The sequence below is a fragment of the Macrobrachium nipponense genome, chromosome 11, assembly GCF_015104395.2.
Source record: "Macrobrachium nipponense isolate FS-2020 chromosome 11, ASM1510439v2, whole genome shotgun sequence".
Classification (NCBI taxonomy): domain Eukaryota; kingdom Metazoa; phylum Arthropoda; class Malacostraca; order Decapoda; family Palaemonidae; genus Macrobrachium; species Macrobrachium nipponense.
This window is the reverse complement of record NC_061087.1, coordinates 79894257-79909256: the sequence shown is the minus strand read 5'-3', so window position 1 is coordinate 79909256 and position 15000 is coordinate 79894257. Positions and strand designations below refer to the sequence as shown.

Sequence of the window (15000 nt, the reverse complement as noted above, 5' to 3'; positions counted from 1 at the left end):
ATACCGTTACATTACATTTGACATGTAATAATTACATAAACAAGAGAGAGATCAATCACCTAATTGCTAGTATTTACCAAAGTATGCATTACAGCAAACAGCCCATTGTTATGAAGAGCAATGCATAACTGGTAACTCTGTTGCTTTACGAGAATAAAGGTTCTTTTAACTTTTGACTCTTTAGATATTTAATTTTTCACATTATCAACTTTACAGAATCCAAAGACTGAGGTTCATAATATTGATTTTATTAATGAAACATGATTGTGTTATCAGCCTGTCTAAAATATCGCTAGAGTTATTCAGTGTTGTCGTGTCTTTCTAGTTTAGTACTTGATCTTCGTCTCTCACATGAATAGAAATGCCACCAGATTCGTTACCAGTTCGTACATTATAACGGTGCTGGAAAATCCTTATGCAATAACATTTCCCATTCTGTAGGCTTTATCACAGCCTGTACACAGAATAAAATATATACATCGTGCGTTCTGAAAAAATGCCATATTTGAACTTTTATAATAAATTAATTCAATAATTTAGGAAAACAACAGAGTTCTTTGTAATATGGTAAACAAAATACTCTCATTTTCAAACTCCTTCCTAAATGCTCAGCGATTAAAACACTTCTTTGAATTCCGTAATGCAGCGTCTGAAAAATAAATTGGTTTTGCGTAACTTTTTACCAGTAGTATAACTTTTTAAAATTTCTTCCTCCATGTAATAACGCGAAAAAAATAACGTCATGTTCACTTATCAGAAATGGAAACAGGGCAAATGCAGTTAGGCTTTCAAATGTACAGATGCTTTACAATACGGGAACTGATAGATGTTGTTAGAGATCTTGCTCAGTAAAAATATGAAAAGGAGACAGCGTTTCGAGAAAAAAAAAATTCATGTATCTGCCTCATCGGTTTTATTTTAGTACTCTATCATTGTCATTTTTATGATTTAACGCTCCAGACAGAGAAACCTGCCCCGCAAGGGAAATTAATATCAATGTGCTTTACCCACTCACTAATAGCAGACCTGTGTTTTGAAAGAACCAGTAATAAATGAATCACACGCACACACACACACACACACAGAAGGGGAGGGGGCGGTACGATTCAATACACACTCTCTCTCTCTTCCTCACATAAGAGCTCATTCTACAGATAGATACATAGATAGACTGTTAGAGAGAGAGAGAGAGAGAGGAGAGAGAGAGAGAGAGAGAGAGAGAGAGAGAGAAGAGAGAGAGAGGAGATAATAACCATGATTATCCTACGTACGTACTCTACGGATACTCAGGTTCGGAGTCAAATTGATTTAGTTATTTACAGAAATAACTAAATCAATTAACTAAGTAATCCAGTCTTACAGACTAACTTAAAACTACAACTCATTGTCAAGTCACCCAAAAGTTCACACCTCTCCCTGGGAACTCTTTTGTCCCCCCCGAAATCCAGAACCGTCTGTCAAAGATACAGAACACATCCCGGTAAGTACACACACAAGTTTAAAGATAATAAAATGGAACATCTTACAAGATATCAAACAAGCCACCCCTTTGGCTAAAGTAAAGGTAACACTTACCCATTCCCAACCGGACACTAAACACTATGTCACAAAAAACTCCCCCGGCGAATGCCACGGCATCTTTGCCTATGACTCGAAGCCCTCTGTCAAAATCCCTCCCATAGGCTTGGGTATGAAAGCTTTTAACAGAAAGAGACGCACATACGAACACACAGTTCGCTAGCGCCTCGCGGTTCTAGCTGCATCTAGTTTCACAAATGCACTTTGAGAAGAGTTCATAAACTGTCGTACGTTGACTTCCTGAACTAAGCACTTTTATCTCACGCCACCCCCTAGAATCTCATTCATCAGCTACCCTCAGGTCGTTACTCTGCCCTGTCCTCCACATTCCACAGGTTACAGAGAATGCACGAACAATATATTATTAATCAAAACCCTATGTCTTACATATAGATCATCTATCTCCTCAGTGGGATAAAGTACAGTATATTCCCGAGGAAAGGTTATACTCCTTCCATAAACTATAAGCCCTTAAGAAACTCGTTATAGGATGCTGAAGTTGAGAGGGAGATGGGGGTTGGGTGTAGTTGAGCAAGAGTTAAACTGGGAATCCTTAGAGAGAGAGAGAGAGAGAGAGAGAGAGAGTTAAACGGGAAACACTCAAGAAACTCATCACAGGATGCTGGAATAGAGAGAGAGAGAGAGAGAGAGAGAGAGAGAGAGAGAGAGAGAGAGAGAGACAGTTAAACGGGAAACCCTTAAGAAACTCATCACAGGTTGCTGGAATTGAGAGAGAGAGAGAGAGAGTTGCGTTAAACCGCTCTTTGAAACCGGATAAAATATGCTTCTAAAAGAACCATTTCGCTTCTTGTTCACGTATTTTCCTCCCCACTTTATTACGAGCTACACTATAAACGCGGCTAAACCACAAACAACGGTCGAGTTATTGCTGCATAGGCAGCATCTCACATTTTGGGGCGAGGTGCTCTCTCTCTCTCTCTCTCTCTCTCTCTCTCTCTCTCTCTCTCTTTTTCTGGTCCATCTTCCGAGGCGAGCTAGTTGGGTCTTTATGCATGGTGCTATCACCCAAGGCTGAGCATGTTGTTTCGGTGTAATTGGTGTTATGATTGTGTTTTTACTTTATATTTTACATAAATACGTTTCATTACGGGTTTTGTGGTTCTTTCTTTAGGGTAGTCGTCCACCCACTGTTGTGGAATGTTGAATCGGTAAACATTATGTTTTATTTATATTTTAAACTCATATTTCCATATTCACTCCCTCTCAAGTTTTATTATGTTAGTTTGGTGAACCCTTTCTAATTTCATTGACAAATAATTGTTCTAACTTTAGGTTAAGAATGGGTTCCAGATATAAGGGTATTTTCGGGCTGCATATTAATTGTAACATGATTGGTATCCCGTATTCCTTTATTTGATTTACTCTCAGTTTAGTTTTTTTCTGATTTTGTACTTATTCCATGCCTGTACCTTTGACACAAACATTGTTATACTGAGAAAATACCGGTAAAAAAAAAGAAAAAAAAAGATGGATCGACAAGCAGATAGAAATGAGTGTTGTACACTGATATTTTAAAAATAATGATTCATTGACAAGTCATATAATTACGTAGATTGTAGGAAGAAGATAGAGGGATGTATAGTGATGATGTTTAGAATTATTAATTCTTGGCGGACAGATTGAATTTTAATTGTATGAAGAATATAAATAGTATAGAAGAATATAGTATTGAAGACTATGAATAGTGAACCGTGAAGTGATTGGGTTTGAATTGTGTGAAAAAGAAATATAGATAGGTAGTAGTGGTGGTAGGAATAGTAAACTTTATTTTGTATCAATGTATACAAAACAAACGTTTACTGCCAAATAAAATAAGATAATGAGAAATAACGCACGGTAACATTGTCTGCAAATATTTCCATTGTGTTAATTAAATGTTCAAATGTTTGCAATCTTGCTTCCTTTGAGATACAATTATTACAATAATGCGTGGAGATTTCGAAACTTTAATTGCCTGACGGTTGCAAACTGCAAACTGTATAAAGGGTCCGGCATTAAACACCACTAGTTCTTTACACTGCAAAATTCAATTTTCTCAGACACTGAATTACTATGTGACCTACTTCATTAGTATTTTTCAAATTATTTTGAGTCATATAGCCTAGACACTACAGTAGATTCACATCAGCCGTGCATTTGATGTCTAGGCCAGTCCCCTACGACGCTCCTGATTGGCTGTTGATAAGCCAATCACAGGGCTGGAATCTCTCAGTCTCTCTCGAGAGTTCATAGGCAGGATGTATGTTCCACCTCTCCTGAAATACGTATACTTCAGGAGAGGTGGAACATAGATCCTACCCATGTGAACTCTCGAGAGAGACTGAGAATTTCCAGCCCTGTGATTGGCTTATCAACAAGCAATCAGGAGGGCCGTAAGGGACTGGCCTAGACATCAAATGCACGGTTGATGTGAATCTACTATTGGACTTTTATTACAGAATGAATTTGTTGTTCTTCTGTTATGAAAAGACTAGTATAGCTAATTTTCCTCATTGGAATTAAACACAATACATATTCTTTTCTCTATGCTGAAACATAATCATAAACAGCTGCTAACCGGTGCACTTGATTAATTAATACCTGTAAACTAACAGCAGATCCAGATAATAATAATTTCATCGGCGTTCGCTGTAATACTAGCTGGTGGAATTCAAAGCTTGCATTGATATCTTATAGAAGTACACACACACACACAGATACTATATTTATATATATATATATATATATATATATATATATATATATATATATATATATATATATATATATATATATATATAGAAAGGCTTTTGATGGTGTGAACCGTAAGATATTAACAGAATGCCGATTGAGCTTGAATTGACAAACGTGTATGTTAATTTAACCTTCTGTAGAGAAACCAACAGGTGTGAGTGTGTGCATTATCTGGAAGGGTAATGTCGATATCCCTTTACATTTTATCTGTAAAAATTACGAAGTGATTCAGATAAGTCCCCTCGCTGTCTGACGCAATCAAGAATGTAAAGGGATATCGACATTGCCCTTCCAGATTATAACACACACTCACACCTATTCATTTCTCTACAGGAAATTAATGAAGTTAACATAAACCTTTGTCAATTCAAGCTCAATCGGCATTCTGTTAATATCTTACGGTTCACACCATCAAAAGCCTTTGTAATATCAACAATTCGGGATAAGACAGTTAAGCCGAAAGAACAAAGACTCATCGAGTCTTTTCCTTCAATGCCAGCCGAGCTGTGGATGTGGAGTAATTAGACCTAAATCCATGTTGATCTCTTAAGGACGTACTGTTATCCAACTTTAGAAGACCGGTGACGGCATAACTGGTCGGTAGTCATTAAAGTTAGAACGATTTCTATGTTAATCTTTCACAATGGGTTTTAGTGTCCATTTTGTTATATTTAAAAGCGGAAAATCTTAGATAATACATGCCAAGAATAATTTTGCTATCATTCTGGTAAAAGAGTGAAGTGAAAATAATAACTGATTTGTATGTATTTTGTCATGCCCTGTATCTGGTTTCAGTGGCTTCAGAGATTTCTTTAACATTATCCAGGGAGAAGTGAGCTAATCTCCTCGACTCGAATTCCCTTTAAATTTAATACTTGTGAAACTGCTGATAATACTTCTTAATGATACCATTCGCGGATTATCCTCACTTTATAAATCCACATCCACATTCACAATTCCTTAATATCCGTATCCACATTAGCATTGCAAGTGACATCCACATCCATATTAGCATTGCAAGCAACATCCGCATCCTCAGTTTAGAATGCTCAGTATTCAATAGTTCATATTCATAAATGGTAGCTAAACGTAGATTTTTGGTTTTTGTTATTTTTTTTACTTAATTTGGCTTTTTAGTTTCATTATACAGAATACATGATACACAATTGTATATTTCCTACAGTGTGCTCTTTACAAGTAGCTTTGTTATGGCATATTAGTTTTATAGCATATTTGTTTTAAAGCATAATTCTTTTAGTAATTTCATGTCATTTACAGTAGTTGCAATCATAAAGGCAGGTTATTGCGTTTTTTAGGAAACTCTCTCTCTCTCTCTCTCTCTCTCTCTCTCTCTCTCTCTCTCTCTCTCTCTCTCTCTCTCTCTCTCTATATATATATATATATATATATATATATATATATATATATATATATATATATATATATATATATATATATATATATATATATATATATATAATATATATATAATCCGAAGAATGCTTTAAGTTTTGTAACCCTTATCATTCAGTGTACATTCATATGAAAAGTATACGCACACAAATATGAGTATCACTTATGGTTCTACTTTCAATTAATACATCAGATATTAAGTGGTAAAGCAAAATTTTGAATTACGTGGCTGATAATCGCCTTTAACAATGAAGTATATCTAAATTATTTAGATTTACAAAGTATACGCATCCAAATCCGCATCCACGAGGGCATGGTCATCAAATATCCGCATCCGCAATTTTGAAAGACTGGAATCCGTATCCACATCCGTAAATAAAAAAAAAAAAAAATATACCCGCATAAGCATCTGCATCCGCAAATCCCGTTTTCAGACATCCGATACATCTCTACTACATATATTTAATAGCAAATTTATACCTACGTTAATATAATAATTGTCTCTGCCAAGTTTGGAAGGAACAATATCATTTTTCCTTTTTGGCTGAATATAACTGACTTTGCATTCTATTTCTAATTTCATCTTTCTCATGTTCCCATTCACGATTATTCCCAGTCTCTGTAAAAATCTACTAAAGTCTTGCAGAGCTTTTTCCATCTCATTATATGATAAGTTGCTAATATACTGTTTTCTCTGCAGTCGAGGAACCTTTATCTTGCAGTTACATACAGGCCATAAAGATCCTTCAGTATAGCCAAATTCTTCTTTTGTTAAAAAGAGGCAAGGGTGCCCTGAATATAGAGTATCTATGGGTACTTTCATGCAGCCAGAATTCCTTCTAGATTCAACATTGTCCATACGATTCGTCACCTTAATTTTAATCTTCAAATTACTTCCTATGTGGAGTTATTTAACGAGAGATTTCAAATTCTGAATGTAGATCAGAAAAACTTGCAGTCATTTTTCGTTGAGGTCTTTCATTATTGCCATGCCTAACTAAATGAGTGTAAAAAGTTGCCTAATTGGTTCGTTACGATAAGAGTCCAACATTACCCGTAACCGAACGGTTCACAGTCTCAACAAGACCTTGTAATCCTGTGATAGGACCACTTGCAAGAATAAGTAAATCAGAGAAGTTAGATAGATACAAAAACAGTTTACTGCTGTTTAAAGTATAAATCACCCTGAGGTGATTGTATATGAACTGTGTCAAGTATATATCGAAGTAGACAGTCGGACATTGCAGATTTTTCTTAGTATAGAAATTCACTGTGAAGTGACTGTTTGGACTTTTTAAAAAAGTGTGTTTTTTATAATAATGATGATAGTTTCCCTGGTATTGAAAAGGATATCAAAATAATAACTAAATATCTTCCCGCGACGGATTTTGCTAAAGATGATATGTCTGACATTTTCATTTAATTCTTTTCCTGTTAAACACACACACACACACACACACACACACACACACACACACCACACACACACACACACACACACATATATATATATATATATATGTATATATATATGATAAATGGGCTAATTATCTCTCTTGAGCAATTCATATTGAAGTCAATAGCATTATTGGCAATACTACCTTTTTATGCAGGATTTGATTCCGTCTATTTCGTAATTTTTTCTTCAGGTAAACTTCTCAGGAGTGAGGAAACATATTCATGTTTCTTTCCATTTATTCCTGAGAAGTTTGTCTGAAGAGAAAAAGACGAAGGACAGACTGGTTCAAAGTCTAGATGAAAATTATATCTGCGAATAATTACATTGGCATCAATAGATTATCTATCTATCTATCTATCTATCTATCTATCTATCTATGTCTAATAAAAGTAGCCCATAAAAATGCCAAAATATAGAAAGTACTGTATTTCAGGGACTGCTGTCTCTCTCTTCAGGTAGGTAAAGAATGAAAAAGTTACAGAAAAGGCAGTATTTATACCAAGAGATGCGTCCACAGGTAAGCTGTTTCTAGGTCACCCCTGGTCATAATTCTTCTTTTATCCTCTTAAGCATTGGTTGAAGGAAGATAGTTATTTATATGGTTAAAAATAGCTGAGCTCTGTTGCCCATACCTAACTGACCGTTTATGTTGTATTAATCTTTAGGGAAGTGAATTTCCTGTAAATCTGATGTAATATTGGTCACAGTCCAGGCATGAGATTTCGTATACTCCTGAGGCCTTGGGGATTGTCTTTTGTTGGACGTTAATCAGGGATTTGGCTAAGGTGGTTGTGTTGGTAAAGGCAAGAGGGTTAGATTTTTCGAGAGTCTGGGTCACCGTCCTAATCCTGTCCAGGTGTGGAATTTTATTCCATTGTTGGGTGTCTCTCTGGTCTTTTCTTGAGGGGGGCGGCAGAAAATTACGTTTGCTTTATAAATCGCTTTCTCAATTATATGGTCAGGATACCTTAAAGCCGAAAGCTGCTAACGAATTAGTTCAAATTTCTTTTCCAGGAAATCTGGGGAACAAATTCGTAAGGCTCTTAAGAATAGGTTGCTGGCTACGCCTATCTTGATGGAAATGCTATAATAGATGATAGCTAAAGTAGTGAAATGTATGAAAGCGAGAACGTTGGTTTTCGGTATATGGTAAATTTGCATTCTGTCGTGTGTCTAATTATTACAATATCAAGAAATGGAATTTTGTTGTCTGTTTCCCATTCAACTTTAAATTTGATGCTGGGCACTAATGCGTTTCATTTTGAAAGGAATTAATTGAGATTGCCCCATCTATTATCCCAAAAATGTTAGAATATCATCCACAGCATGTATTTGGGTTTTATTGCATATATTACTATAGTTACAAAGTATTCCACGTATAGATTGACTAACACAGGACTTAAAGGACTATCCATGCTACACCCGACGAGACAGCAATCTCTGAAATATAGTGCGTTCTTTGTATATTTTGGCATTTTTATGGGCTCCTTTTATTAGATAGAATTCTGTTGTAACAGAAAATTTTTACCAGTCATGTATTAATATATACTAATATATATATATCATTAATTATATATCATATCTATATATATTAAATATTATATTATATCATAATATTATAATATCGATCTCTGGGACTGTAAAAATTTTTCTTGCTTATATACTATAATATATGTACTATACATCGAGCTACACATGTCCTTTAATATCTAATTCACTCTACCTCGGAATAATATATTTTCCTAAGCCTCTTGCGGTGGTGGATGTGGGTAAAAGCTTCACTGACGTTCCTGGATTTGTATGGTGTCCTGGGTTCGCGCCTGGGCGCCACCAATTCTATTATCGCCTAATAAATTCCCCTTCGGTTAAGCATATATGAAAATATATTGAATTCCGATGGTAGACGTGAATTAGATATTAAAGGACATTTGTAGCTCGATGTATGTATATGAATCACAGTAATGTGATATGATTATATATAAGTAAGTATGTATATATATATATATATATATATATATATATATATATATATATATATATATATATATATATATATCATAGACCCCTTAAATAGAAGGACTAGTATCTTGCACTTTCGGGTTGCGAAACTTGGGTCCCACTATTTTATGACGTAATATGTTCACTGTATGTAAACAATGATTTGTATATGTAAATAAACAATTATTTGAATGTATGTAAACAATGATTGAATGTATGTAAACATTTTTTACATTTATTCACTTTTAGTGCCGTTTGTTAGTCATAAAATGGGCCTATTTAAGGAGTTTATGTTTTAGTCGAAAAAGGAATGTAATCTAGCAACATATTGATAAACTAATTGCCAAAACTGTCTTAGACCATAATTGATATAATTTATTTAATTTGTTTCAGGGGTTTCTACTAACAACGCACAATGCCTAAGAAGTGTAATGTCTACGGATGTCGAGGAAATTACAGGGATGAACCATACACCAAAGTAGTATCATTTCCAACTGATGAAGTGGAGCGAAACCGTTGGATCGATGCTATGCCAAATGAGCGTTCCAGTTTGCTACAGCTGAAGCAAGAAAAAAATCTATGCCTGTGCTCATCATTTTGACTGTGAATGGATTACAGTTAAAGGAGGGAAAAGACCAAGTCATCCACCATCCATTTTCCCTGGAGTTTCAAAGTCATGCCTAAAGCAGGTCCCCTCAGCACCCAGAATTACAACTGCTTCAGCAGAGACCCGACGAGCTGAAAACGAAAGACTCCGAAATGAAGTTGTGGATAAGATCGGCGACTTTTATTCATTTTGTTAATGACATCCAGGAGCATATCTCAAAGGATTATCGTATTGTTTGTGATAGAGATGATATTTACATTTCTAAACTGATGAAACAAAGGGCCGTTCCGTTATCCAATTTCTCCATTTGCAACATGTGAAATCGTCATTTGGGTTTTTGTATCTTAAATGCGTTGAGAAAAAAATGGAAAGGAAATACCTAAGACATATTTTTCTAAAGCTGGTTGTCTGCAAAAGAATAGCCTTCTCAGTAAATGGTCCCAGTTTGATAAAATTATGTCATGCATAACAGAGTATGAGTTCAAAGATGCAGACTATCTGAAAAGTGCAGTACAGGAATTGAGCCATATGAGTTGTTCTGATTCGCCTCATTTTCAGTTTCTTCATTCTCAGTTACAGTTATTACTCACTCATCCAGAAGGCCGTCGCTTTGACAGAAATCTTTATGTTCTTGGTGCCGAACTCCATAACATTTCACCAGCTGCATATAAAATGCTACGAAAGTCTGGTTCAGTTGTTTTACCTTGAGTGGAACTGTTGAAAAAACTTCTCTCCTGTAGTCTACATGATAAAAACTTGGAGCAACTTTTTCAAAAACTTAAACCCTCAGCAGCGTCTTGTCAACATTCTTTTTTGATGAAGTGAAGCTCACAGAAACACTTAGGTACTCAGGTGGTCGTGTTGTTGGTTCTTGTGATACCGAAGTTCTCGCAACACATGCTTTAGTAATTGAAGTTGTCTGCCATTTTGGTGGCCCTAAATATATACTACGCATTTACCCTGTTGCAAAACTTAATTCAGATCAACTCAAGGAAATTCTGGTAGAAGCTCTAGTAGCGGTTAGCGATGCTGGTGGTACTATAATTTCTTGTGTAGGTGATAATTGCAACACAAACGTTGCAGTTTATGGTAAATTAGGTGGTCCTGGTAAAGCTTTCATAAATGCTATAAATTCTCATGCTTTCCTTGTTTTTTGACTATTGTTCATTCTTTCAAAAAATGTAAGAAATAACTGGATAACCGTTCAGGATAAGGAACTTTCTTTCATAAAAGATGGAAAAACATATGTTGCACGATGGAAGGACATAGAAGCACTGTACGATGAAGACAGGAGAAACAGCATCCGTCTAACCAAGATCACATACACAGCTGTGTACCCAAAGCCTTTGCAGAGACAAAGCGTGCCTTTTGTTTGTCAAATCTTCAATGACAAAAACTGTTGCTGCCCTTTCAACTCTAAAGGATAAACTTGGGATTAGCGAGGGCACCATCATTTTTGTTAAGCTGATCACTGATTGGTTCCACATGATGAATGTGAAAGATCGGTATTCCGGTATTAACATGCGTGATGATTGTCGTCAACCATGGACCAATAATTGCACTACTTTCAAGAAACTTAATGAAACTTGTGATGTTATATCCTCTTGTGCATGGTCAGGTGGTCGAGGTCGGACGCAAAAGCTCACAAAGCAAACTGCAGAGGCATTGGTGCTGTCTACAAGAGCCAACATTGAGGCTGCAGAGTGGCTATTGACTCTGTACAAGTTCACCTATGTGCTACCTGGTGTGTTTGCTGATGAGGCCCTTGAAAAGTTCTTTGGCCAAGCCAGACAACGCAATGGGGGTAATTTCTACATTGACATTGACAAGGCAGCTGCAGCAACCAAGAACCTCCATGCACTTTTGAAATACGAGTCTACGCCGCACCAGTCAAATGATGTGCCTTGTACCTCTAACATTTGCATTGATGATTATCACTTTGACATCACTATTGCTGACACTGAAGACCTAGTTCAATCTAATGACAGTATCAAACATAAAATTATTTTTCTAGCTGGATATCTGGAACACAAATTTCGAGGTAATATTTTGAGTGTCGAAACTGAAGATAACGACGACCATCATATTAATTCAGAGTTTCTCACAAACTTAAGCAGAGGTGGACTAACTGTACCTCTACTCTCAACAGTGCATTTTGTACACTCAGCCTATAAACTTTTTGATGAGTGCAACTTGCATTGCTTCCGAGCTCATCTCGGCCAAACTTTATCTTGTATCGATAGTCCAATGGTTGCAATTCAAGGAGCATGCCTTACTCTGTCAAACATTTTTTGAAAGCATTTGTGCTAGACAACAGTGATAAAGAAAGACACCTTGGCTGCTTGAGAAGAAAAGAAAAACTATCTGCTAAAACTAAACATGTACCTAATGTTATTTATATTATGGAATGTTTTTTTCAATGATTTTGTTTCTAGAATATCTATAGTGTTTGCCTTAGACATGTTCCTGTTGTTTCTCCAGGCTTAACTGTTTATATATGGATTTTAATTCAGTGACAGGGTAACTTAAGGTGTGTTTCCATTGCTTTAATTGAGAGAATATACAATATTCTGTATGATTTTGTGTTTTTTATGAGATTTGACCTTTAATGACCTAGATTTGACCTTTAAATGACCTTCAGATGACATCGTAGGAGGTTAAAAGTATGACAAATGAACTCTTCGCCCTTCAAAACCCCTTAAGACACCAGAATGAAGGTTCTATCATGTATTTGACACAAATTGTGGGTGGGACCCAAGTTCCACTTGGGACCCAAGTTCCAGATACGAGCATAGAGGATACCAGTCCTTCTATTTAAGGGGTCTATGATATATATATATATATATATATATATATATATATATATATATATATATATATATATATATATATAGTGTGTGTGTATATGTATGTATATTATAATGTTTGTAATCCCTTTCTTATTCTTTAAAGATATGTGAATTTTATCCAATAAGTGTATATTTTACCGTTTTAGCTATATGAATTATTCTGAGCATAGAATTTAGTCCTTTTCCTCTGAAGTGAATCGTCTGCTAATACAAGTCACGTTTGATTGATATATGAGAAGTGAATCACGAAAGAAAGTGAACTCATCATTTCATCCAACTAGCATTATAACACTATTACTTTAATATATATATATATATTTTAAATTTCATTAACATGCAAATTTATACTATCGAAGTTGAGTCAGAACTTACGTCAACGTCGAGCGTAGGGAGATCAAAAATCTGAATGGGGTCTTTGGCTGCGGGTGTGTATCGGTAGAATTCGTTGGCAGCTTGATACCACTTGATGGAATACATATTGTCGCTCTCGCCCTCCCACGAGCAGTCCAATTCCCCCGCCGATCCCACCTGCAGGAACTTGGGGACGCGCATGTTAGAGATCCTGATGCTGGTGATTCCTGCGAGATCCGGAAAAGAAATAAAAGAATAAAGTTATTAGTTTTTGGTGAGAGTGGTCTGTGATGGCCTTATAATTGAGTCAGCTTTTATAAGGGATCATTAGATCTTCCACGTTTCTTGCTTCAGTCATAATTATCTCCATATGAATGATTTTCATCACAGAATGTCTCTGGTTTGGATGAGAAGGTATAAATGTCAGCTTACTTCAAGTCATATTTAGATTCTAATTTTATATTATCGATATTTATACAATAGGCTACCAACGGAAAGAGAAAGCAAATAAGTAAACTCATCAGCAATATACCGTACACTTCATATGATAGTGTATTTTCTCTCACTACTATGAGATTCACAGCCGGTGTCCCGGTGTTTTTCCGGAATAAAAATTTATCTACGCACTCGACAAAGATGACACTTTGTCACAGGGTATCTTACATTCCTACCTAATTTTTTTACTGTATTCTGTATTACGAAAGTTGCACAATTCTGGTAATTATAAGAGTTACACCGACTTCTTGTAGACATCGCCAGCAAACTCAGAGGAATGTCTTTCGAAGATATAATGACGTAACTTATGATATCATTAACTTGCCTCCTTTTCGATGGATAATTGGCTATTCGTGAAAAAGTCTCCACCTCTGGCAACAATGAAATACAACCAATACTCCTTGTTTACACTTAGTAGTAGTAGTAGTAGTAGTATATAGGATTTATTCCAAGAGGTCGAGTTCTAGAATCCTTGAAGAAAAGGGTTTCCGCAAGTAATGCGAAAAATTACTTTCTATCACTATTTCTCCTTTGCAAAATTATATGATTAAAAATCAATTAAAGTGAAGAAAACTTTGGTATTCGTCGTAACTCCTTTGATGTTTTTCCTAATATGACAGTGACGATTATTTTAATAAATAGAAAATTGTATATGATTAGATTGGATTATAGAATTTAAGCTTCAAGCCAAGCACTGGGGCAGCAAAGGTCATTCAGTGATGACATTTTTGTTTTTTGTTTTGTTGCAAAGCAAATTTTAATGTTGTTCCGCAAGTTATATTTTACTAAGAAATCAACAACTAATGCTTTATAGAGCATATATAATTATCTTTCTGCACCTTGTGAAAGTCAACAAATGACGAAAACATGGTAGCCTTGTGATGTCCGGGTGTACTCCTTACCCAAAAAAAGGGCCCTATTATTAATTTGCCTGTCCAAGCTTACGTATGGTTTGGTTTTCCACGGCCCTCCTCACTTCTAAACAATTGTGCAAGTAGAATTACAAAAGTTGTGCTGCAACCACGGGGACAATGACTTATCATAGCCGCCATTCTTGAAGCCTTGACAAGGTACGAATATTCATTCAGAATTTCAGAGACAGCTGTTTGTGGGAGGAGTCATGACGTCATATTTAATTCACATATAACTTTGAACCCATACATTAGAGTGTTCCGCCACTGGCTTCGGCTGCTTTATTTTACTTCTATGCTGCCGAAACTTAGGTAGGGATGTAAAGTATATTATGGCTAAGTAATATCTTTGTCAAATGCACAGAAAAAAAGTTATTCCAGAAAAACACCGGGACAAAGGCTCTGAATCTCATAGTAGTTCTTATCCAATGAATGTCCTATTAATTTGACCTGTGGAGGCGAAGTGAAAAGAATTCACTGTCTCCATTGAAGTGTTGGTGTTTATATTCATTCAATAATTCTCGTTCCTAATATGTTTAATTCTTTATTAGTTCGTGTTCTCTTTAACAATGGTATCTTTCAGTT

At 35.7% G+C, this 15000-nt stretch overlaps 1 protein-coding gene across 1 annotated transcript in view; it reads right to left on the bottom strand.

Annotated features, from left to right (window-relative positions):
- LOC135206910 (uncharacterized) overlaps positions 1–15000 on the bottom strand; it is a 177052-nt gene that overhangs the window by 14225 nt on the left and 147827 nt on the right. Inside the window, exon 2 of the mRNA XM_064238438.1 lies at positions 13031–13236. Coding sequence (XP_064094508.1) covers positions 13031–13236 — 206 coding nt within the window. The remainder of the gene's footprint in view (positions 1–13030; positions 13237–15000) is intronic.